This window comes from Mustela lutreola, chromosome 8, assembly GCF_030435805.1.
Source record: "Mustela lutreola isolate mMusLut2 chromosome 8, mMusLut2.pri, whole genome shotgun sequence".
In the NCBI taxonomy this organism is placed as follows: domain Eukaryota; kingdom Metazoa; phylum Chordata; class Mammalia; order Carnivora; family Mustelidae; genus Mustela; species Mustela lutreola.
In genome coordinates, this window is record NC_081297.1 from 45,666,197 (window position 1) to 45,691,564 (window position 25,368).

The window sequence follows — 25,368 nt, forward strand, 5'->3', positions numbered from 1 at the left end:
ACACATACCTTGTTTCCTGTCCCTAAAGCAGCTAAAAAAAACCTCTGCATTTGTGTAAGTGCAGCTTTTCTTGGCTGGTGGTTCTGCTTTGCAGAGCTTCCAACCCTCTCACCAGAGGAGGAATCAAACCAAAGCAAATATATCATAATAAATTTAGTTTAATGAATGTGGCCAGGAAGGGGAGGAGGAGGCAGCAACAAGGAATTTTGTGTGATTCTCAAGAGGCCTGTGTAATCAGGCAAGCATGCAGTAATTAAATCGAGTGGCAATCATTCATTTGAGGGATAAGTCTAATTGGTAAGAACGTAATGCATAATAGCGACAAGGAGTAGGGGCAGGAGAAGGTAGGGCTGCAGCAGGAGAAGGGGAAGGCAGCCGGCCTTTCCCCGAGTGGAAATGGTCTTGCTTGCAGAAGGAAGAAATCAAAATCCATAGGCTGGGTAGCAGCAGGAGTGGGACAGTGTCTAGCTTCAGCGTGGGGCAGCTTCAAGCATATTTTAATGTGTCGCTAAAAATAGCCCTCTCTATGCAAGCAAGAGCAATATGTCTGGGTCTGTCCAGGGCTGGATTCCTTCCAGTGCCAGACAAAATAAAACGGGAGGCCAAGTGGCACCCTGGCGTCTCTCCCCAATGGGCCCTTGCTTTGGGGAGGAGGTTGAGAGCGTGAAGTTTGCCCAGGGAATGAGTCTTCCTGGGGTCATTAGCCAGCCCTATACAGTGCACCACCCAGACTACCTCCTGGGGGGTCAGGTGCATCATAGGCCCATCTGGTGTCTGCCTCCATCCTGGGGGGTGATGGGAGCAGCCACAAAAAAAAGGCTGATGGACATTTTGAGGGCACAGAGGAAGACAAGGGATGAACAAATGGATCTTTGAAGATCCTCTTCCTACTGGAGGTATCTGTGTCCATGGGAGGAAGGAAGGCAGGAAGACGTCACTGTCTGCAGCCTTCCCCAAAACATCAGCAGCTATGTCCCTTGTATCTCAGCATCCCCACCCACCCCACCCCTTTCCTGACACAGGAAGCAGGCAATGAATGAACACGTTGGCATTCTGGTGGCTCCTGGGCATAATTATAGGACGATGTCTTCAGATACCTCGAGGGAGAATTCTTGGCAACATTCCCAAACTGAACACCTGGCTCAGGAGAGGTGAAGGCTTTTTCCTGGCATCACCTGTTATTTCAAATGCTATCTTTCACGCAGCTCAATAGTTCTTCTCGGATTAAACCAACCAGCCCCAGGCCTCCAGCAAGAAGCAGTGTAGTGGACGGGCAGGTGGGCAAGGGCCAGCAGAGGAGGAGGTGGGGAGCCCGTGCTCCGAGGCGGCCAGGGAGGCATACCCGTTTCTGCTTCTGGATGAGCTGCTCCAGCTCCTGCTCCTTTGACAACAGTTTCTGCTCGAGCTCCTGACTGTGGGCCTGAAACCGCTCTGTGTCCTGCCAGACCGGAAGGAAGGAGAGGTGAAGCCCAAATGCACGTGGGATGGAGATTTCTCCCTCCCCTCCCCCTGACCTCGTATCTGCTCAACAGCAGGGCCCACCCATCCTTTCGGTCTTTGGGGCCCTTCCCACCATATTCCAGGGCTGCGGGGCCCTGCCTGGCGGGGCAGTGAGGCCCAGCGAGACAGAGAGACCGTAAGTGCTCCGTCATCCATGACACCAGGTACCACCTGGTGGACTGTGTGCCACGCCTCCCCTTCCCCCAAACCCCCTCCAGAGAGAGGCAGTGTCCGTTAGCAGTGGAGTCCTGAACACGGAGAACAGAACAGGGGCCTGAGTGTGAATCCCAGACCCCCACCTCCCCCTCTGTAAATAGGGACAGGGGCAGAATATCCTTCCAAAATGGATATTCTGTTCCACGTTGGGTACTATCTTTCGATCCCTTAAACTGCCATTGCTGGGAAAACACAGGGCATCGCTTCTTCCCCCCGAGGGTATAGGTCCTCGCTGTTTCCTGCCATGATGGAGGAGTCCCAGCCCTGTTCTTCAGGAAGTCGCTGCCCCTGTGTTCGACAGCCTCTCCCCTCTGGCCCTACGACTGGGCTTCCCTGCTCTGGAAGCTGACGATGCAGTGTGAAGGGGCTTGGGGTGGGCAAAGAGAGAACCATGTGGGTTGTTGGGATGGCTGACATTCTCATGGAGCCTGGTCTGGTGCAAAGGCCCTTGGCTGGGCACCAGGGCACTGGGGTTGCAGTCCTGGCCTTACCCAGCTGTCCTCATTTCTTTGCTCACATGGTAGAAACAAACACTTGCAGGCCCCCTGCAGCTCTCCACTCTCCTGAAGGCAGAAAGGAGATGCAAAATGTGCAGGAAGAGAAGAAACCATTATAAGGTCCATATGACTCACTACCAGAGCCCCTGGAGGGCTGCCGGCCCAGGAGGACAGAGTGGGATGCTGCTCGCTTAAGGGGACTAGGAGGGTTGGGCACGATGGCGCCCCTAGGGGAGTGGAGGGCACACAACCACTCCCAGGGGACAGGCTACTGGACACCTGGTTTCAAAAGCTCAGGATTTGGCTGGGCTCATCCTCTGTAGGTGCCACCCGGCTCCTGAGGCAGGTAGAGAGCTCCGCGAGAGCCTGTGATGGTCTCCTGTCAGCCATAAGCAACGGAAGGAGCAGGATCGAACCAGGCAGCGCCTGCTCTCAACCCTTCCACCAGGAGTCCTGCTTCATTCAGTTTGGGGCAGTGCTCCCAGTGGGCACCCTGTGAACCGGGCTGGAGTGAGGGGGGCCAGGCGGGCAGCTCCTGAATTCCAGTACAAATGCTGCCATCCCCACAGGGGGCCGGCAGAGCCTGGACGGAGTCTCTTACTCCGGAGCCGGAGCGTGCAAGCGATCACACATTTCCCTCACGGTCAAACTGCTCTGTGTAGCGCCAGGCTCCAAGCCCTGTCCAGAAGGGTCAGCCCTTCCCATGCTGTCCTAAACTGTACCACCACTGTCCTCCCCCTGGGACCAGGCAAAAGCCGGTGTCTGCCAGGCCAAACACATCTTCACTGTTCCCACATTCCCGTACAAAGTGTACCTCTAAGCACTGAGTCTGAAAGGCAAGGGGTACTAAGCAGGGGAAGGAGGGAGCCGAGGGTGGGTGAAGGGGTACAGCAGCGTGGTGACATCACCTTACATGACACAAATGTGTCCTTGAAGCTTCTCCTCCCACCTCCTCCCGTTCCCAGTTCCCATGCTTTGGCCCACCTTCCGTTTCTGGAAAGCATGCTTCTTTCCTTAGCTAGGACCTTTGACCTATAGTCCTGACCTAGAAGTAGATCATGTGGGGTCAAGAGAGTGGCTTTCCCACTGCAGGGAGGAAAAAGTCTGCTGTTCTCAGAAAACTATCGTAGGGTCCACTGGGTGACAAGTATCTGGGTACTATCTTTCTTATATTTACCCAACTATGGTGAAGGTCAGGGAACAGGCCAAATATTTTAAAGCCCCCAAAAAGGGGACACCTGAGTGGCTCAGTGGGTTAAGCCTCTGCCTTCAGCTCAGGTCATGATCTCAGGGTCCTGGGATCGAGCCCCGCATCGGGCTCTCTGCTCAGCAGGGAGACTGCTTCCCCCCTCTCTCTGCCTGCCTCTCTGCCTACTTGTGATCTCTCTGTCAAATAAATAAATAAATAAATGAAAATCTTAAAAAAAAATTTTTTTTTTAAAAAGCCCCAAAAAAGAGGGAAGGGAGAGTCTGGAAATACTGACAAGCCTTCAGAGGGATCTAGTCGGAGAATATGACTGGCTTTTTCTGGAAAGCATTCCAACTCCACCTCAATGTGAATGGCATCTGTGAGAAACAGAACCTTGGTGTGGATAATCCAACCAGTGTAAAATTAAAAATTCAAACCAACTTGCATTGAGGAGGAGGGATGGTGTTGTGATAATGGCCCAGGTTTGGTTCTGAGAGGCACAGGGTGACATGGTCTCTATGTTGTATCCCCGGAAGTCACATACTGAAACTTAATCCCCAAGGAGGTGGGACCTTCGGGAGGTGAGTGGGTCCTGAGGGCAGAGCCCTCACGAGTGGGATTAGTGCCCTTATAAAAGTGACCCCCAGGCACTTGCCTGCCCCTCCGCGCTGTGAGGGCACAGGGAGAAGGCCACAGCCAAACCCAGGAAGTAGGCTCTCACGAGAGTCTGGCCATCACGCCAGCCCCCTGAGTTGGGACTTCTGGCCTCCGGAGAAATAAATGTTGTTTCTAAGCCCCTGCTTATGGAATTGTAATAACAGCCTGAACAAAGGCAGAAGGCTACCCTTCAAGATTAAAGACTTTTCTGCCGAGAACCCACCAAGTGGATAATCCAAAAATAGAGGAGAAAGCTTCCTACAGCTTTGTTTTATAAATATGTTCCCAAAAGGCCCCTGCTTAGCTTGGAAAAGGGGTGGATTTCACCAGTTCTGACCCCCCCAAGGCAAACAGCAGGGCTTGCTAGGAGGCTAAGTGCCAACTAGAAACAAGGCATGTAAGTTTCCAAATGTTCTCCCACAGTGTCCAAGAAGGGTGGGATTTGACTTGTCTTGGGTATGACATTTTCTAGGTGTCTAAGGGAAAGGATGGGAAGCGTAGACTCTAATGTTGGCCCCCTGAGGGGAGTTGCTGGGCACAGAATGCAATGGACCCCATCCGGTGGGCCTGTCCCATGGCTCTGGGGAGCAGCTAGCGTCAGACCTGATCTTCAAGCTGCTGTGACGGGCAACATCTGTACCTTCACCTTTTTGTTCATTTATGCGTTCATTCCTTTGTCCCTTGTTCATTCAGTGATTCAGCACAAGTTTGCTGAGGACCTACTGTGCTCCAAGCACGGCTGCGGTGCTGAGGACACTTCAGCAAGTGAAGCAAAGATTCCTGCTCTTAGGGAGCTTTGACGTCAGTAGGAGGAGACAGACCCCAATCAACAAAAATAAAGATGGAATTTAAATGCCACATTTGAGGGGGACAGATGCCTTGGAAAATCTAAATAAAGCAGAGAAACAGGGAACCCACGGTGCCATGGGCGGGGGAACCCTGCAGTCTTGAACTGGGTGGGGGGCAGAACAGGCGAGCTCTCCGCCAGGCCCTCAGAGCCGAGACCCGATGTGCACTCTTACTTTGAGGAGAAACTGCTCCTTCTCATGCTTGATTTGCTGTTCCATCTCCTCATAGAGATGCTGGATTTCTTCATCATAAGCAGCAATTTTCCTGCAGAGGTGGCAGAAGGAGAGTCTGATGAAGTCTACACCCAATTTCCTTTATCCCACAGTGTGAGTCCTGGAGCTTGCGCACCAGGGCCCCATCAGGAGCCTGGGGGGGTGGGGGGCGACTATGTAGGTCCCGTCCCCCAAAGCTGTGGGATCAGTTCCTCAGGATTAGCGGACCACACAGGCCTCGCGGGACCTTCTTCTCCTCCCAGGCGAGGAGGCCATCATTTCTAGATGACCCTCACACTCCTCAGTGAGGTTTCTCTGGCTCCGTTTTCCTTAACCTCACTTTATTTCAACAAGGAGCCCCAACCTCTGTAGATGGACCTCCCTATTGTCCGCTAGTCCTTCCACCTGTAGTGAGCCCATAAAGTTGTATTGTGTGGGCTTCTTTCCTGTCTGGGCTCTTGGCTGCTCTCCTTCCGGGTTTGGATGCTTTCTTTCTACTTGGCTACATCAGCACTCTCTGAACGGCACTGTCAGAGGGCTCTCCCGAACTGTGTGCTTGTGGGATGCACATTTCTCAGAAGACGTCAAAGGATTCCATGACACTGACAACCACTGACACCACACCCCCTCCAAAGGAAGGGGAGCCACACCTGCCCAGTGCTCGTGCCATCTCGGGTCCAGGGCCCCAGGCAGACAGCATGAGAAGCGGCGGGCTGATTCAAGGTGGCGGTGATAATGAGATGTCCTCATGCCCCTGCCAGCATATTCTCCCTACGCTGAAGAGCCCCACAGGACAGAAAGTAAATACCCAGAGACTCTGCTCCTATACAGACACCAAGACAAACTTGGCTATGGGAACGAAGGTTATAGGTCATCCCTGGTGTTGTTCCTCCTTCTCTCCCCAAATAGGTCCTCCTTAAATGCTCCCCCCCCCCCACCATTTTAAATGCCACACACAGACATCCAAAATCAAAGAGGAAGGCTGAGCATTTGAACTGAGATGGAATTTATCTGGCCAAAGCATCCCCATTTCCAGGGGACTGCACTGTGACCCCACTTCTCTGCCTGCCAGTGAAATCTTTGGCTCAGTGCACCCTGGGCCTCTCTCTCACCTGTTAAGGGGAATCCAGGCCCAGGAGTAGGCTGATGTCTTGGATCTCAAGGTCTGATTTGAACATGCATATACTATAAAAGTTGGCACTTGCCATTCTAAACTCAAATGGTGGCAGGCCCCCTGTTCCCTTTATTCAAGGAAGGAGACTTTAATAACGAAGGAATGCGCTCTGGTTTTCAGTTCTAAGAGGTACTCGAGAGATTTCTGAACAAAACATCAAGGACAGCAGCGCGTCTATTCCTCTACGCCCTTCATCATTCAAAGCCTCACCTTCCCAATGTCCATGCAGGACTCTGATCCAGGCCAGGCCTTTCCCGCTACCCAAGGAGTCCCTTCCTCTCTTGCTACCCGTGTCTCATGCACAGACAGAGCATGACTAAGGAGCCATTTTGATTGGCATCCTTCCAGTTCTATAAGAACCACAAAACTGACCCAGACAAGGAACTGGTGTGAGTCTTCAAGGCCAACGTCACTCATATCGAAGCAGAAGCCTCTAAGTTCCCTTTTTTGGCGGGACCCCCCCTCTCCCAAAGCCAGAAACCCTTGGAGTGAGTGTGGTAATGGCCTCAGGACGCACTCAGAGAAGGGACACTTCCCCAAGCTGGAGCCCTGGCTTTACCACCAAGCTGGGCGTAGGAAATGTCTGGTTGGCTAGGAGTAAGAAATTTCTTGCTAAATGACAGATGCTTTGGATTGTTACTATTGTTATTAGCCAGCTCGTAACAAATACGAGAAAATCTTGGCGAGCAATAAGGAGCAAAGCTAGCTGCTGTTGAATAGGGACATCTCAAGGGCAGATGGGAACACTGCCTGAGTGGACTTTCAGAAAGAAAGTCTTCTCTTGTTCCCCAGAATTACCTTCCTATGTTCAAAGAAATCCCGGTGCTAGATGGCAAGCGGTGTCAAGGACAACTTCACACAGTGATTCCAGCTACATAAATACGGAAGGACTAATAAAGTGAGATGAGAGAAACTTAAAAATTAATTTGCTCTGATAAAGCAATACCAATTATAGTCATCCATTATATGGATGAACAGCTTATAGCTGTTTACCATTTATGCTTAATAACCATACAGGGCATCAATTCTATACCATCATTAAATGCGTTATATTAACTTTGCTCTAAGTTTTATTTGATTACGTTAAACTCTTTTTCAGGCTCGCATGTCAGCTTGCTTATCATAAAGTAAGTAATTTTGCAGACGGCTAAAAAAGACAAATCAGGGGACGGCAGACATTGCCTCCAAATGGTGCCTCCTTCTAGCCCTCATTAACAAAGGTTGGGTCCATTGCAAAGAAGCCCTGGGGTTCCAGGTGGGCATCAGTGAGCCAGAATCCAGTCTAACCACACTTATCTGTGGAACAAAACCTCTGGAAATGCTTTTGAATAAAGCTGGTATCCTAGGGGACTTGGCCAGGCCTGAAGGTCTTCAGAGCATGAGTCCCCTAGGATCGATCAGCTCATGACCAGCCTGAGTCAGACACATGAGCCCCAGAAATGGAGAGGGAGTGAAGGGCCTCTGCTGCTGTTCACACCACTCACACCACTCGACTAGCTCAGGGCTCTAAAAGACTGGGTTCTGAACCCGGAATCACTCATAACCTCAGTGTGACCTTGAGTGCTCAGACCTCCTTACATCCGAGTAGCACCTGCCCCGAGCTCCCCCACACCTGCCCCAGCACCAGCATGATGAACAAACAAGAGAGCGGGAATGAAAAGCATTTGGAATCTCAAGGCCCTAAATAAATGTGAAGGATTGTTGATATCATCATTACAGTCAGGGAGAGTGGAGGGCAAGAGCCATCATTCCCATCATTCCCCAAGGGGAGGAAGGTCTCGGTTTCAAGGATAAAAGTGCTGCCGGGCTTGGAAAAGGTATGAGGTGATCAGGAAAATGAAGAACGGACAGCTCCGTCAATGAAAGCTCCTGTCCGATGCGTCTGTTAGAGACGCAGGCTGCGTGTGAGCGGGAGCTGCAGAGCCGGAAGCCTGTATCTGCGGGGAGCTCTGCAGTGGCCACGGGAAGGGTAATCGTGAGAGACACTCTAAAAAGGTCTGTGCGTGCGGCATGTGGCACACCAGCAGGCACATCGTATTTCTCCACCAAAGGAGAGAAGCGACCTGTTACGTTGGCTTAGTACATACATCTCTGTTACCACAATTTCAAAAACCACTTGCGTTGCCCAATGCACACATACACTTTTTTGTCTTCTCTGTGAGGATTTCCCCACCTATGCAAACCTCGCTGACCCCTTCTCTGAAGTCTTAGAACATCAAATGTTTTTACTTGAACGTTTCCCTTTGAAATCGTGAAAAAAACGGTCTTGTCTGGGCTGATGCGGTCACCATGAGGTTAGGACACCCGGACGCTTTGTCATTCACAGGGTCTATGCTCAAAAGGTGAATGCAGAAAATCTATACAAAATCAATTTAAGGCTTTACTGGGGGAACACCAGATTCCAGAGGAATTGAAGAATTTCAGGGTGGGAAGTTCTGTCTGATCCAACCACCTGTTTTCCCTGGAGTTAAACCCCTTGCCACAATGTCTCTGCCGTGTATTTACCCAAACTAGGTTAGAACACCTCTAGCGAGAGGAAATTTGGCTGGATCTCTAAACAGCTCTTTCATCTTTGGAGTGTCCTGGCTCACAGAAATATATCTTTCTATGGCTCTGTCCCTCTTCTGCATAAAAACCCTTTATATATTTGAAAACAGCACTAAGACTTCAAGGACTTGCCTTGGGTTTATGCCATGCCTCTTTTTTTCCTCCAACCATGGCTCACATGGATTTTTTTGGTTTTGGTTTTGGTTTTGGTGTTTTTTTGTTTTTGTTTTTGTTTTGTTTTTTGTTTTGGTAACTCCCTTCACCTTCCTCTTTAGTTTTCTCTGAATGTGCCCTGATTTAGCATCCTTGAGCCATGGAGCCCTCAACCGAATGCCCAGTGTGTGAAATCTGATTAGCACAGCTTAGAGCTAGACTAGGCCCGTCTTGCTCTACACACTGCCTATCTATTCCTGCAGCCTAAAATCACATTAACTTTTCTTGGCAGCCGCATCACACTTGATGAATGCCGAACCCATTTGTCAAGTAAAACCTCTAAATCTTTTGTCTGTGTGATTGTTTTTCTTTTAAAGATGGTGCTACTGAATCATCTCTCTTCCGCCTTGTGCTTCTGTCATTGGCTTTTTGGACACCAGAGCAAGATCTCAGATGCAATTCTGTTAGAGTCAGTCCGTCTTTCCAGCATGACATTATCTTAATGGATCCCAACTGGTCATCCGGTGTCCTCAATGACCTTCCAAGCTTTATTGGTGTTTTATTTTTTATTTTATTTAAAAAAAATTTTTTTTTTAAGATTTTATTTATTCCTTTTACAGACAGAGATCACAAGTAGGCAGAGCAGCAGGCAGAGAGAGAAGAAGAAGCAGGCTCCCCACTGAGCAGAAAGCCCGATGCAGGGCTTGATCCCAGGACCCTGAGACCATGACCTGAGCCGAAGGCAGAGGCTTTAACCCACTGAGCCACCCAGGCGCCCTTTATTGGTGTTTTAAATGTTCAATCATAATAGAAGGTAACTAATATATTGTCTTAGTTTGTAGGTTTTGATGATTTAGTTCATCTGAAAGTTGTTTAGAGGAGTGTTTTTATCTTTATTTTTTAAAGATTTTCTTTATGTATTAGAGAGAGAAAGAGAAAGAACATGAGTGGAAGGTGGAACAGAGCGGGGCGGGGGAGGGGGGAGAGAGAGAGAGAGAGAGAAGTAGGCTCCCCATTGAGCAAGGAGCCTGATGCGGGGCTGCATCCCAGGACCTGAGATCATAATCTGAACCGAAGGCAGACAGACATTCAACCGACTGAGCCACCCAGGTGCCCCTAAAAGAGTTTTTTTTTTTTTTAATATAAAAACTACTGGTTTCTAGTTTATTGTATTAGTAAAATATATTTTATATATATATATATAAATATATATAAATATATATATTTATATATATTATATATTATATATTATATATTTATATATATATATAAAAATATATAAAATATATTTTAGTAAAAAAAAATATATATATATATATATATACTGGTAGGGTATGTACTTCTTGGAATCTATGACTTTTCCTGTGAAATCAAAAACATTATCATATTTTGCATAACTTCCATAAGAAAAATGTGTATTCTAGTGCAGAGCACACAGCTCCGCATTTATCTCTTAATTTAACCTTGCTGCCTGGTAGTCCTAAATATTTTACGTACCTACAATACTTTTTGCTGACTAATGTGTCAAATCCTAGATAAGTTTGCTAAAATCCTCTTAAACCTTATTTTTTTTTAATCAAATTTTCTTTGTTTTCCTCAAAGTTTTTTGCCTTACCTATTTTGCTGCTGTTATTTGATGCCTAAAAGTTTATTTCTGTTGTATCTTCTTTACATACATACATACATATATACATACTTTAATTTACATACTTCACATACTTTACATACATACATTTTAAAAAGTATTTTTTTTATGACTACAAAATATTCTTCCTACCCTCCCTTTGTTCCTGCCACTGGCAAAAATATCGAATCAAAGACAGCAGTCTGTAATAGAGCTCTCTGAGCTATTAGTACCATGTGGGCATAAATATTCAACCTATTTCTGTTAGCCATTCTTCAAACACTCCCCCACATCCCAGGGCAGTATTTATTTCATTATTCCCTTGTTTGCTATCTGTGCCTAGTTATTTGGAGATGCAGGGGGAGGAGGGACAGAGACAAGGGAGATAAAGAGACCTGAGCTCTTTTTTGGGGCAGAGAGACAAATGCAGGAAGGAGGCAGCGGAACAGTCGTGAGCACCAACATTTATCCTCACTTTCTTGCCTTTGCATATAACGGCTGGATAGTGCCTCTAGCATATTCCAGGGTAGTCTAAATTCTAACCCGTTGACAGCTACGGTTGGCTCAGAATTCCTTAGACCGAGAGTAAAAAGGCTTTGGTTCAAATCCTGATCCTGACATTTACAAGCTTTGTGGCCTTGGACAAGTCCCATGTCCTCGGTGACCGTGAGGTTTTCCGTTTCTGGAAAATCAGATACTAATGCCTACTGCAGAGTAAAGTTGTGAAGTTTAAATAAGATAATGCATGTGGAATTATTGAGTACAATAGATAGCTGATAGGATGCATTTAATAAATTCTAAGTAAATGAGTTCTCTGATTCTCCAGGAGCTTGTGGACTCCCTTTTAAGAGTTGCTGCTTTATGATTCCTTCTGATTTGAACCAAGAGGCAAGTAGCAAACGAAGAGGAATCAGGCATCAGCAGACATGTGTGCGAGTGGGGAAACATAAGGAACAGAAGGCTTGGGTTAGAACAAAACCTGAGGCGGATCAGTAAAGAAGAGAGAGCCGTGACGTCACCATCCACATTAACTAGTGGTTAAGCCCTTTGCAAAGTAACACGCTGGGTAAAATAATTTAGACCAATGGGATGGGCTCTGTACACCAAGATTTTAGCACCTAAGAACACCAAGTCCACTGCTAACGTGGCATGGAGGGAAGGAACCTGTGGAAGGAGCCACATGCTGTGCCGTACACCCCACCCCACTGTGCCTCCCTGGCTTGGGCTGATAGTAACTTTGGGACCACAGAGCCTTACCTGGAGGGAAGTGGACAGAGCCCACTACTCCAGTAGCGGGAAGGATGGTAGAGTTCTCAGGGGGAGAGATGCTGAGTCCAGAAAAGGGAGATTTTCAACAGTGAAGGGAAGAAATAACAATTATATACTGAGGATGCCATAGGGCAGTGATGGATCTGGAAGAATGAGTCTTATTGGAAGCTAGAAGGAAAGCTCCAGGTCCAGCTTAGAGGACAGAATGACACCCAGGGTGTCTGACTGGGGCAGACACCTGCTCCGTAAAAGAGAACGATAAGCACGTGTGTAGCATTGGAGATTTTGGAAGGGATGTGTGGGGAAGGAGTAGGGGTGCAGATATAATACAAGGCATAGTTCTGAGAAGCCTTTGCAGATCATTTGCAAGGAACTGGAAGGTGAGATGTAGCTAGCAATAATTTACCCTGCCAGGCCCCCACAGGGACTGTGAAAATTAATTAACTTTTCTAAAGTGATCTGCACATGGAGGTAAGGTACCACACTAGAGTAAAGCTTTAATTCAGTACCACTGGGGTTCCAGCTAATGACAAACAGGCCAAAGCCTCCCTACTATAGAGTACGGCTTGGTCAAAATATCCTTCCCCTGTTTCCTGTTTCCATTTGGCCTTCATTTAGGAACAGAATCTGTCCAGATTTCAGAAGGTCTCAGAAAGTCATCTGGTCAACCTTCAAGGTTCTAGGCAGAGGTGTCTGAAATCATTTCAAGAAAAAAAGTAGTTCCTTCCTTTCCTAAATGAAGGTGTCATCTTGACCTTGGACAAATGGCATTTTTCTACATTTTAGATAAATTACAGGAGCCTGAAGTCAAGATAGAGCTTAGAAATGCCTCTGGCCTTGGCAGTGGTCTGACACATTTCCTCGTTTGAACAATCTGGTAAAAGACTGTTGTAAAGAGAAGAAGAATCCCCCTCCCCATAAGAGACTGGGCTCATGTAACCCCAACCTCCTTGTTTTGCACGTAAAGGAAAAGAGGGTCAGAGCAAGGAAGGGACCAGTTTGTGGGTACCCAGGGTCTGAGTACAGAGGAGATCCCGGCTTTGACTCCCAGACTCGTGTTCCATCCATGTCACCACTGTGTCCTCCCAGACATCCTAAGTGCTGACACTGGAAACTCCATACATCTGTGTTCAGGATAGCCAACAGTCCAAATTCCATCTGGGGTCTGTCAGTTGTGGAGCTGAGCAGGAACTGGAGCAAGGAATGTGGCCAACAGGCAGACCCACCAAGGCTAAAGGGCCAAGATCGCCGGAAGGGCTTGATCCCTTTTCTCATGTCGCCCCCACCCTCAACCCCAAGGCACTGAGCCCAGAGTGAAAACCCTGGGCCTGAAAAGTCTCCACGAACCTGCTATTTGCCAGAGAAGAAAATGGAAGCACGTTCAGGCTCAGACTGCTTGGTTGCTGGGGTGGGAATGGTACGAGCGGTGTTCAGACTCACTGCTGCCCCCTGCCGCCTTCTTGAGGCAGCTGCAGACTCTGGACAGCAAAGAGAAGCTCTTCCTAGAAAAACCCTGTTTGGGGTTTTCTTGTTCCCCTGAAATCAGTCTCTCTCAGTCTAATTGCCTCCCTATCTCTGTCTCTGTCTCTGTCTGTCTCTGTCCCACACCCACGTACATGCAGCACACGTGTCCCCCCCCCCAACCCCTCCCCACCCCGACACAGGACTAGAGTAAAGCTGAATGAAAGGAAACCATAAGAGTTTGTGTGAAATTCTGCAAAGACTGTAAAATTGCCAATTGGATTTTCAGGATGGATGGTTTCTCCCTAATTAGATTCTGCTGCCTGTAATAAACCAACTTTGCAGCTTTATCCCATCCTCTAAAGCGACCCATTTTTCATTAGTCAGGTGTACAATCATGCTCATGGTGTACACAGAGCCCAGATAGGCCTCACCTTTCAATTTGCTTCAGATAACACTGTGTTTCTGCCTCAGATGGTAACATACCAATAAAAAACATGTGCTGATTAGGCCATACCATCAGTACTTAAATCCCTCAACAAAAACTTCTTCTCTTCACCCTAAGAACAACACTAAAATTCCAGACTGGAAGGTCACCCTGGAGTGTACCTTTTGCAGACAGACGCATTCTGGAGAAACAGTCTAGCATTTCTCAAAGTGCAGTATGTGGCCTGCCTGCGTCAGACCCACTGGGGATGTGTGCTAAGATACACATTCTTGGGCTCCCTCCCTCAGACATACTGATTTAAACTCTCTGGGGGCGATGCTGGGTGGCTCAGTCGGTTAAACGTCTGCCTTCAGCTCAGGTCATGATCGCAGAGTCCTGGGATCGAGTCCTGCATCGGGCCTCATGCTCAGTGGGAAGTCTGCGTTTCCCTTTCCCTCTGTCTGCTGCTCCCCCTGCTTATACTCTCATGCTCTTGCTCTCTCTCTCTCTGGCAAAAACAAACAAACATACAAAAACTCTCTAGGGAAGAGACTTAGGAATCCATCTGTAGACAAAGATCCTCTGGTAATTCTGAAGCAGGCTAACGTTTGAGAACCACATAGCTCAGGTCCTTCACAGTTGGGATGCAAGGGCCCCCTGCCATATATATGATGCCTTATTTGCTGCCCTATCTGGAGACAAGGTCACCCTCCTCCCCCAAAGGTTCTCATGTCTCTGCAGCTTCATATTACAGAATCCCAATTCTCAGGCTATAGCAGGGCAGCCAGTATCATAGACAGGCTGCCTGTCAGGCTGTAAGACCCATTCCCCCCTGGTCTGGACACCATCTCAGAGCCTAGGGTCATCACTCCAGACAGCCAGTGCCTGGAGAGTGGCTAGGCAGGAAAGTGCCAGAGGCCTGATTCAGCTGGACAAGAAAGACTGTGCAGATGAGGAACTGATTCCCACAAGGCCCTGGGGAGTGTTGCTGAGCTTGTCAAAGCCAAGTGTGGTCCCTGGGTGACGCGAAGCAGGCAGCCTGGGTGGTCTTCCCGGGATGCCGAGCTGAGTGGCAGATGACTGAGCACAGCCCATGGCCTGTCTTTGATCTAGAAAGCACTTTTCCTCCAAGATCCCAAAGCACTCTCCAGATACTACCTAATTCATCCTTACCCCCAGTCTCAGGGTTAGATCCTGGTAAAGAACCCATCGAGGGCCATGTATCCAGCAGATACCAACTCTGGTCAAAAGTCAGAATCCATGGCATCTGGGTGGCTCAGTCGATTAAGGATCTGACTCTTGATTTCGGCTCAGGTCATGATCTCAGGGTTGTGAGACAGAGCCCAGGGATGGGCTCCACACTGGGCATAGAGCCTGCTTGATAGTCTCACTCTACATCCCTGGGCGAGCTGAAGCTTGGTTTTTTTGTTTTTGTCTTCCAGGAAAAGATAATTGGAAAGATGTTTTCCATGGCAAGGGAATCTGTAATTGTTTTTCTTTCTTTCTTTTTTTTTTTTTTTTTAAGATTAGTTTTATTTGTTGGAGAGAAACATGCATGAGCGTGAGCAGGGGAGGAGCAGAGGGAGAGGGAGAAACAGGCTTCCTGCTGAGCAGGGAGCCATGCGGGACTTGATCCTGAGACTCCGGGATCATGACCTGAGCCAAAGGCAGAAGCTTAACCAACTGAGCCACCCAGGCGCCTCAGGAATCAGTAACTCTGATGGCCCGAAGTTCTTCCTAAACCTAAACTGTAAGCGTCCTGCTAAATGTAAAGTTCTCCAAGCTCCTGTGTGGTGAACACAAGCGAGCTCAGCTCTGTTACAGTCTATCCTCCACGCCCTGGGAGAGATGTGGAGGCTCCTCCAGATTCTGAAGTTCAGCAGGAGAACCGGGCTTCAGCCCGACATTCATGCAGGAATGTCGGGTTGAAGCCCGGTTTTCCTGCATTTGACTCTGTCCCCACCATGCCTGATGGGGCTGTGGCTACTTCCCGGTGGACACGCAACCAAAGTGAACACTGTACCCAGGATTCTGACCCAACCGCCACCCCAAAACAAGGGGGTGGGAGACTGAGCACTCCCAGACTGGCTTCTTTCCCCTCTTCCCAGTATGCAGGTAAAAACCAAACCAAACCTAACAATCCAGGGCAATGAGCTGTGGAGGGCCCCCAAAGCTGGTCTCAGGACAGGAGCTATCTGGAGCTTTCCCCAGGCACTCAAGCCCGCTGCACACTCCTCCACCACAGAACCTGGAGAGACCTTGAAGGGAAGGTGGAGTAGACCCGGTTCACTCAGGGCAACAAAGCTCTAACCCTGGGGGCAGGGTCCGCCCCCCACCCCCTGCTCTCAGTCCCATCTTCTCTGGGCTCCACTGGAGACAGAAACAAGATGTGTGGTCTGCAAAAGGCGGAGGAAAGAAAAGCCTCTGGGACCCCAATGGCAACACCATCTGGCCTCTCCACGGTACAGAAATTCTCAGCTCAGCTTCGTGGCATAATTTTTATGGGTATGAGCTCAACCTTATTAGTGTGATCAACTCTCTGAAGATGGGGACTCTGAGTTCTACGTGCTCAACTTAGAGCCAGGCACAGAGCAAGGGCTTGTTACAGGTGAGCAAGAGTGACAGCGTCCCGGGTCTCCGGGGGCCCAGGCTGGACGCCCAGCAGCGATGACAAGAGCCCTGTCTGGGACAGAGGCTCATTCTCTGGGTGGAGTTGAAATGTCATACCCTGCCCTGAAAAGCCAGCCCATGGAGGAGCCCGGGAGATGTTCAGACAGTAGTCAGGATCTCCCCAACTCCAGCCTTAATCAGGCCATTTCCAAGGGCTCTTCCTTTCTCCTCCCTCTCTGATGCCTGGAAACACACAGCCCCAAACTCCCCAACTCATCTCCTAGAAGATGTTTCTGAGTCACTTAACCTCACCCTGGGTTATCTGTCAAGACTCTCATTTAAATATTCTAGATGCCATCAGGGTTTCCAGTTTCTTCTTTGACTGTTGAGCTCCGAGGACCCTTACCGATCATCTGGTCCAGTCATAATCCAGAAGCCGGATATGACCAGCCTTTTTGTTTCTTTCATAGAAGACAAGAGAATAAAAGAGACTTTAATAGAGAATGTCAGAGTATGTCACATGTAGTAAGGGTGAGCTCCACTTCAGGAAATTTTCAGTTATGTTAACATCGACGTGTCTGGGACTTACAAAAAATGCATTTCTTCTAATGAATCACAGTCAGAAAAAGTTTGAACAACACCAAGCCCATTTTCTCATGTTGCCAGTAAGAAAACTGATGCACAGAGAGGAAAAGCTAGTTGCAGTCACACAGCAGTCAGTGGCCGTGCTTGGACCAGAGCTCAGGTTTCTTCTGCCTTCTGTTTTAGTGCTCTGTTCAACTGCAGCCTGCGGGTCTCTGGTTTTGCACCTAGAGAACCTGAAGTGGGTCTGGCCAGGGAGCCCCAAGAATCCCCAGTCCTATCACAGCTGCCCATCCAGGAGTGAGACTCCCTCAGCTGACCCAGCGCAGGTGCACATAGCAGGGATATCGGTGGGGGATGGGTATGGATGGCTGAAACCTATGTCCAAGCTTGTTTTGAGCATGCAGGCAAGAGTGACCTTGACTTTCCTCTCAAGACCTTTTTAATAATCATTAAATTAGAGCAAATCACTCAAAGAGGCCACTTCAGGGTGAATATGAGGGCTCACCGGCTCTGCAACAAGACAAGGGCATGGCTTTCTCCCTGTGGGAGTGCAGGCCAGCAGACAAGCACCTTGCAGCAAAGATTCCAGGCTGTGAGTTGGGTCACTGCTGCCCATCTAGGCTGTGACCACTCTCATCCTCAACCAAAGAGTATCCTCCTCTCTGAGACGTGCTACCTGACTGTGTAGCCCCTTGGGGTGATCAATGCTGGTGTCAGAGGAAAGTGGGGGTGCAGGGAGGGTCAGAAATGAATACAGGTGAGAAAACCAAGGCTCACAGAGGCTGAGAGACTTGAGCAAGGTCACAGAGCTAGCTGGTCGCAGAGCCACACGTGACTTAAGTGCAAAACTGATTCCCAGCTCCCCACTTCTCAAATCACACACGAAGCACCTGGACATCTTGTCACAACGCAGACTCAGTACGGGTTGGGGGACGCTTGAGACTGTGCATTCCTAAGAAATTTCCAGGTGATGCCAAGCTGGCTGGCTCTACACCACGTTGTCTGGAAAGACAGAGGGAACTTTGAAGTTTACCACTGCTCGTACCAAGGCTCAAACGCTCCACTTGCGCCAGCGAATCGTCTAAGACTGACAAACAGATTTACTTAAAATAATAAGGATCATTATTTTAACATGCATCCAATATTGATTTTGTTTTCATCCCTATGTTACGCATAAGGAAGCTGAGACTCAGAGAGGTTGAGGAGCTTAGCCTGAGTCACACAGCTAGTTAGCGGCAGAGCCAAGATGTAAACTCCAATCTGTCCTGACTCACAGCTTCATCAGCTAAAAGCCGTGCAGAGATAAAGCCTCCACCCTTCCTTTCTCTGAGCTTTGGGAGCCTCACCCGGAATGCTCACGATTCTCCTCCAGCCAAACTGTGCTCTCCCCAGCACTACTTGGCCACAACTTCCTCATAACTCAGGCTCCTGAAGTTTCTTTTTTTCCAGACCTGTGTATACCCAGTGGACCCCAACAAGCTCTTTTTAGAGTTGATCTGGAGGAAGCAGGAGAAGCAAAGGAACTCGGGGCAATATGTGGATAGCGGATCTATGCGGTAAGACATGTGGGGGCCTCCTTCTAAATCAGGGCCTGTGTGCTCTCCACCAAGGCCGTGTCAGCGAGGACGCCGAAGTCTAGCTGCCTGGATGCTGAAGCCCTACCGCCAGGAGGCGTGCTGGCCACCAGGAGTTTTGCAAGGAAGGGCTCATGGTCTGTGTTGGAACAGTCAAGGACTCTGTGCAGGGATGAGAGCACATGCCAGAATTACCCAGAGGACAGCTTCCAAGGGCTGTCCAGACCCAGCCCTGCATTTTGGCCGCACCTTCAGGATAACGAACATCCTTAGTTCCACCGTGTTTCACCAAGTGCGGGCTCCCATCGCCAAGTGCATGTGAGGACTACTGACACGCGCAGCACCTGTTCCCACAGCGGGATGAACATCCATGTGGCGGGCCCCACGTCTGCTCAAGGCTGGCTATGCCAGGCTTCAGGTCCAAGCTCACCTTGCTGGGGCTGCCTCCTCGAGAACTAGAAATCACGAACGACTGCAGAGGCCTTGGTGGCCAGGAGGCAGCAGGACTGAGTGAGGCTGTAAGGGTCCAGGGAGTGGTCAGGAGGGGACTCAGAGGAGACTCAGCCCAGGGCTGGTCTCCAGTTCGGGGCAACCCCAGGGTGTCGGGGCCTCACTGTCTAATGGCAGGGAGAGAGCTTTTCCAACCAGTCTCATAGCTGGGCTATCTTGCTCGGAGGGCTGGCTCTGCCACTTACAAGCTGTATGTCCAGGGCATGTCATTCACCCCTCAGAACCACGACGTCTTTGTCTATAAAATTCACATAACAGTGAATAGTCGAAATGAGCCGGTGTATATGTTTAAGTAGTGCCTAGCCTATGGTGAGGACCTGATCGATGTGAGCAAGGACTTAAAAACCCACATTCCATGACAGCCACAGATCCCGTGCCCACACTGGCAGAACGCGGCAGGGAGGCCTTGCAGAGTGAGAAAGCACACTTCACGCTTCTGCTTCTCCCACACGTGTACAGCCAATGGCTGGACGGGACCTACTTTTTCAGGGCGCACTCCAGTTCGTTCTTCTCCTCGTGAGCTTCTTGGAGCTGCGAGAAGGTCCTGGTCAGGAAATCCTCGAAGCTGGACAGTAAGTGAGGTTCATCCTTCTTCAGCCGTAACCAGAGCTGCTTGATGTCACTTTCGCTACAAGAAAAAGGGGGCATTCATATCCGAGTGCAGCAAGACCCTGGTTCCTGGATGTGAAACTGACAGCCAGAACGAATGGCTAGCATTTATTGAGTGCTGGCTGTATGCTAGGTACTCTACGCCTATTTGCTTATTTGACCCTCAGGATAACCTGTGGGGCTGAGGCTCTGCTAACCCTCTGAAGAGGGGGAAGGGAGCTGGCTCCGATCTCTCGGCTGACAAAGGACGGAGTCAAGAGTCAAACTCGGGCTGCCTGGCTCCTGCGTAGGCCCCCTTCACCCAGCGCTCCACTGCTTCCACTCTCTGGTTTTTCCCGATGGGCAGGTGGCGCTGAGCGTGCGCAGCCGCGTGCTGGGAGCATCAAAGAATGTCAGGAAGAGGAGAGGAGGACAGGAGCCTGGTGTGTGTGAGGACAAATGCCGTGCAGCTGAAGGAGAGAGCTTGTCGCCCCAGGAAGGACAGTGCTCACAGCTGAGAGGTAAAGACATGCCATCTGATGGATGGCAGAAAGCAATTGTCACCATGGGGAACGGGAGAGAATATGCAGCACCCCACTGGGGCCCGGTGGCACCGGGAATGACTGACAGGCAGAAGGAAGGGAAGGCGCAAATCTGCAAGGCGCATGTGTGCACACACGGAACGACAAATAGAAAGTTGGCAGGGACGCAGACAGGCAGAGAGACAAAGACACAGAGTGACATGCCCAGAGCCTCCCCTCCCCAGCCCCAGCCCCAGCACCAGCTAACTGGGCAGATGCGTATCGCAGAGCAACAGAGACAGACGGGGCCCCACTGATCGGGGACAGGAAGAAGGAGGCGGCGGCACACACCGGGGACCAGGCGCTCCATCTCTGGGGAAACTCGAAAATCTACGGCCAACCATCACGCAGAACCTGAGAACAATCTGGTGTGCAGCCCATTAAATTCTGAAACCACTATGATCTGAGGGTAGCTACCACCAGGAACCCTCAGGATAAAGAATAAAGTCCTTTCTGTTCCTGTGTGACAAGTCCTATATTTGAGCAACTTCCCTCAGAAGTGATACTTGCCCCATGGATACTTGGATACTTGATCCATTGCCCCTCCCTCCTACCTTCCCTTGCTATCCTCCGGCTCGTCTGGAACACTCGTCCACCCATCACCCAATGAGTACTTCTTATTTGTTGGAACCCAGCGCTGAGAGGACAAGAGGTGATCCAGGAAACAAGGGATAGGGAGGGAGGAGCTTTTCCATTCCCAGAACTTTGCTGTCCTGTAGATACGGTAGAGATGGTATGATACAAGGATCCCAAAGACATATGACGATGGTCTCCCATGGCTGCGTCAGACTGATGCCCTTATGATGTACATGAGTTATAAAATCAAGGTCCACCTCGGTCTGTCTGTTCACATCTGTCAAGCTCCTGCCGGGACAGACAGTTGGCTAGAGCCTCCAGTGAGATTTGCAGACCCACCTGACCCTCTTCCAAAGCTCTCTGAACCACCTCGTCATGGCCACACTACCTCCCCTACCCCCGCCCCCAGATTTCTGGAGAAGGGACGAATCTGTCAATCCTTGATGAAAAATAAGTCAAGTTCCATAAGTTGCCCAATCACTCTACCAGTCGGACCACCGGGAGTCCAGACACCTGGTCTACAGCTTCTGCTCCTTGTGAAAGGGTGTAGGGGGCAGGGCTAGACAGGATTCTAGGAGGTCAGGTGACCCATCTGCCTGCTTCCAGAACAACACACAAGCCATTCTGGGGAGTGAATCTTTGAAGACCTCCGAAGTCTTCACAGCTTCCTTTATGTTCTCTGGGGCCTGGTGGTCTTGCCATCCCCCTCTTGCAACACCCGCCCCCTGCCTTCCATTTGGCTTCCGTGGGGATGGAGAGTGCTGGCCGCCATTTTCTGCATATCAATTTCTGTGACCACCCTTGAAGCCTTCCCTAGAGCCTTCTTTTCCAGGATGCCTCATGCTGGCTCAGTTCCTCACTGGCCTCTGACAGGCCCTCTGAGGAACATCGGGTGAACTCTGTTTTGAGAGCCCTTCCAGGAAGGGGGCTGGCCCCAAACAGACAGGTGGGTGGAGAGGTGCCCCTCTCTCATGACAGTGCCATGGCTTGTCCACACTGCCCTCTCCTCCTGCTCCTCTAGGAGGAGGCTTCCCAGGGTCGTTGAGTGGTCCCTGGGCTCTGACATCTTGTCCTCAGAGAAGCTGAGTGGGGTGTCTGACTACCATGCTTCCCACCCACCTGCACCCGTCCATGGGCTCAGATGGTTAAGTGTCCGCCTTCTGCTCAAGTCATGATCCTGGGGTCCTGGAATCGCACCCCCTCCGCCCTAGGGGCAAGTACACTGCCCATCCAGGGCCTCTCCCTGGGCTCTCTCCCAGGCCTCCGCCTGTCCTTTCCCAACTCTGACGCAGTCTACCGAATTGTTGGTTCAAAAATCCACAGAGCGACAGATTCTTGCTCTGGCCTGCGTGTTGTGTGCAGGTCCCTCCTTTCCTGCCACTTCTTTATCATCCTCAACCACAGTTCCTTCTTCTCCCAAGCTCGGGACACATCAGAGTTCCAATCGTTAGGCCATTCCCGCTCCGGCAACACACATCCAAGCCAAGACAAGAGGCCCAGAAATGGAAAGGTGAAAGGCAACAGGAAAAGGGAGAAGAGTGTTCTGTGTTTTTAGGCCACTGGTTTCCATCAGCTGCAACCTCACTTTTTATTTTATTTCATCCTATTTTTATTTCATTTCATTTTAAATGTCAGATGCATTTTGGAAAAGAAATGGGGGTATTATGTTTTATTTGATGCTCCAGCCATCTGAAATTTTCAGCTGAGTTGCTGATTATCCAAGCGGTGAGCTGGTAAAAACTGGTTAATTTCCCACCTCGGCTTCCTGACGGGTTTGCTCTGGCTCCGGGGCACGGTGGGCAGATGCCGCCACGTGAGAAGCCTCGGCCAGGAGCATGCCACTGCAGGGCGGGCTAGGTTGTCCTGCAGCCCGTGAGACCCAGGGCTGGCTCCGGGGCGAGGAAGAAATGCTAGTGAGCTGGCAGGAATGGGGGAACCCCAGCAAAATGCACAGAGAGCCCCTCCAGGTCTGGCACGGCCCTCTGCTGCACAGCGTTCCTCAGGGAGCCAAGGACTGTGCTGATGCCATATGGTAGGAGTGAGGAGAGTGGGAAGGTAGGGGCTGAGCACCGTTTCCTGAGAGAAAATGCAAAAAGCAGAGACAAGTGCTGGCCAAGGGCAGGCTGTAGGGGCAAGTCTTCTAGCTGGCTGCCCAGAATCTGGGGCCTGGCTGAGCTCTGAACAAATGTGGATGTTGCATGGGCAGATGAAGGTGGCTCCTGGGTGGGGCCCCACCCCTCTCAATCACTGTTGCCACTTACTCTTCAAAATCCTTCTGGGCTCCAAGTCTGTCCATCAGCATTTGGAACTGGGTCTCCTCATCTTCATCCGTGTCGCCCACGTGCTCTTCCCCTCTGGACTGATACACCTTCTCTTCCTGGAGCCGGGCCACCTGTTCACCTGCCTCTTCCTGACCCGGCTTATTCTGGCTGAAGAAGAAGTGACCTGGGGGATACACGGCACAAGGATCTGAATCGGGCAATCCCTAAATACTCACCCAGGAAGACCTTATCCTTCTTAGTTGCCGGAAATCACCGGAGGCTCATTTGAGAGAAGAAAAGGGGAGCTCCCCCGACCACTACAGCATTCATTTTGGACACCGTCTCTAGGGTTTGGGGACTTTGTCACTTCCATGGGATTCTGAGACATGCTAGAGCCCGGGAATGGATGTCAGTGTTACGGCACCTTTGTGGTCCTCAAACCTTTGAAGTCTGGCTTAGAGCTCATGTCTTCCTTGATTTCCTCTCTACACAACCAGAGCCTCCCCTCCATCGACCTCCAGCAGCAGCCTGACTGCTCCATGACATCGTCGAGCCATTCCCACCACCAGGACCACGGTGGTCCACGTTTACAAGTGACTCTGCAACTCTGGATGCGCCTTCTCCATACTCACACTGCCTGTAACACACGGCAGTCTGTCTTATGCTCTTGAGGTGACTGCAAGCCCCTAGAGCTCAGGAGGAGCCTCGGGTTCTTCTGGACAAACTCTATGGTACTTCGTGTAAGGCAGATGTGTGGTGAAACTTGTTTATTGACCCATACTGGTCCCTGCTCTGATCAATATCTGATCAATATCTGATCAATATCTCATCAGATGGTGTATCTGGATCATCGATCTTTTTCGTGAATCTCTGTTCTCCTTCCTCCTGGGTACCTTAAGAATGACTGCTCTATTCAAACCCTCTAGAAATTCCTCTGGTGGTGGGCTCCCCTCAACCTGGAAAACTCAGCCAGACCCAGGTTGAAATGAACCAGGCAGCCATCCCACTGTGTTGTGCACTGGTGTCATCGAAAGAAAAGGAGATGTAGAGGCTGGAAATCTCATTTTGGTTCCCCCTTTTATGCCAAACTTGCCCTTCTCAGGTGGTAGGGGATCGGGCCGTGACCGTGTAGTGGGCACGGAGAGAACAGTGGTACAAACAGCCCACATGGACACAGAAAGGAGGCCCAAATAATCCAGAGCCTGGAAACTTCCGGAGGGCAAGGAAGCCTGGGCTATACAGACCACAGATCTGGCAGTGGATGCGGGAACCTCTCACAGCTTTAGGTAGATGAATACCCTGGGGCCCCAGCACCCACTGGAACTTACTAAATCCAGTGGTGAACTCCTCTGGCGTCAGAAAGCCATTGCCATCAGCATCCAGGGCGTCAAATACGTCCTCCAGTTCCTCCAGGCTGAGTGGTAACTCTTCATGGAGCCTCTGCAAACAATCCAGACTGCGGTGGTCAACATTCAGATCATCAGGGAGGGCTGCCCTGGAACTGCAGAGCTTGCTACCGGAAGGGTCTAGAGTTGGCCCTGTCCTACAAAGACCCCGTTACCGCCCTTCTCTCTCCCTTGAATGCTTTGACTATTTATTGGGTGCCTACTGGTGTGCAAGGCAGTTTGCTAGATTTATAAATACGTGTTTATCAATAAGTTTATAAACAGGTGTATTTGTATTTAATTCTCATGACAATCCTTTAGGTGGTCATTATTATCTCACCTTATAGATGAAGAGTGAGGTTCAAGTTCCGTGCCCGAAGGTCCCCCAGCCTATAAGTAACAATGCCAGGAGTCAAATCCAGGTCTGACTCTGAAGCTGGCCCTCCTCACAACCATAAAGGATGGAAAAGGTTCAGAACTGACTCCTGTGGTAGGATAATAGCTGCGTGACATGGTGTCAGGTGAAACAAGGGAGTAAACGAAAGAACAGGCCCAGTGCATGTGCAATAAAAGGTGGTAAAGAGGCAGAGAAGCTGAGAGAGACAGAGAGATCCACTGACCCACTAAGGCCTCTCAGCAAGGGAATGACAGAGGAGTGAGGCTTCACTGTCAGTCTTCCCTACTCTCCCCACGCACCCCCTGCCGCCCCGCCATGCCAGCTCCCCTGCTCGGATGTGGGTAGGCTTCACACTCTCAGAAGCCTTCCCTGATGGAGGCACTCACAATCCCCGGGCCCCAGCATCAAGTCTGTCAGTTTCTGTGGACACACATTTCGATCCTTTAGCTCCGAGGGGATGCTGGGTAAGCCCCCTTCTTCCATGTAAGTGAACCACACCTGTCACTCCAGGCTGTGCTCCCTTCTG

General features: G+C 50.1%; 1 protein-coding gene across 5 annotated transcripts in view; it reads right to left on the reverse strand.

Annotated features, from left to right (window-relative positions):
- Nucleotides 1-25,368, reverse strand: part of CRACR2A (calcium release activated channel regulator 2A) — a 134,901-nt gene that overhangs the window by 49,084 nt on the left and 60,449 nt on the right. For all 5 annotated transcript variants that reach the window (XR_009356591.1, XM_059184535.1, XM_059184534.1 and 2 more), the window contains 5 exons: nt 24,389-24,500; nt 23,061-23,244; nt 19,536-19,682; nt 5,082-5,172; nt 1,343-1,438 (listed from right to left, as the gene is read on the reverse strand). Coding sequence is in view for 4 of the 5 variants with exons in the window: in XM_059184535.1 (XP_059040518.1) it covers nt 1,343-1,438; nt 5,082-5,172; nt 19,536-19,682; nt 23,061-23,244; nt 24,389-24,500 (630 nt within the window). In the remaining variant the exon portion in view is untranslated. The remainder of the gene's footprint in view (nt 1-1,342; nt 1,439-5,081; nt 5,173-19,535; nt 19,683-23,060; nt 23,245-24,388; nt 24,501-25,368) is intronic.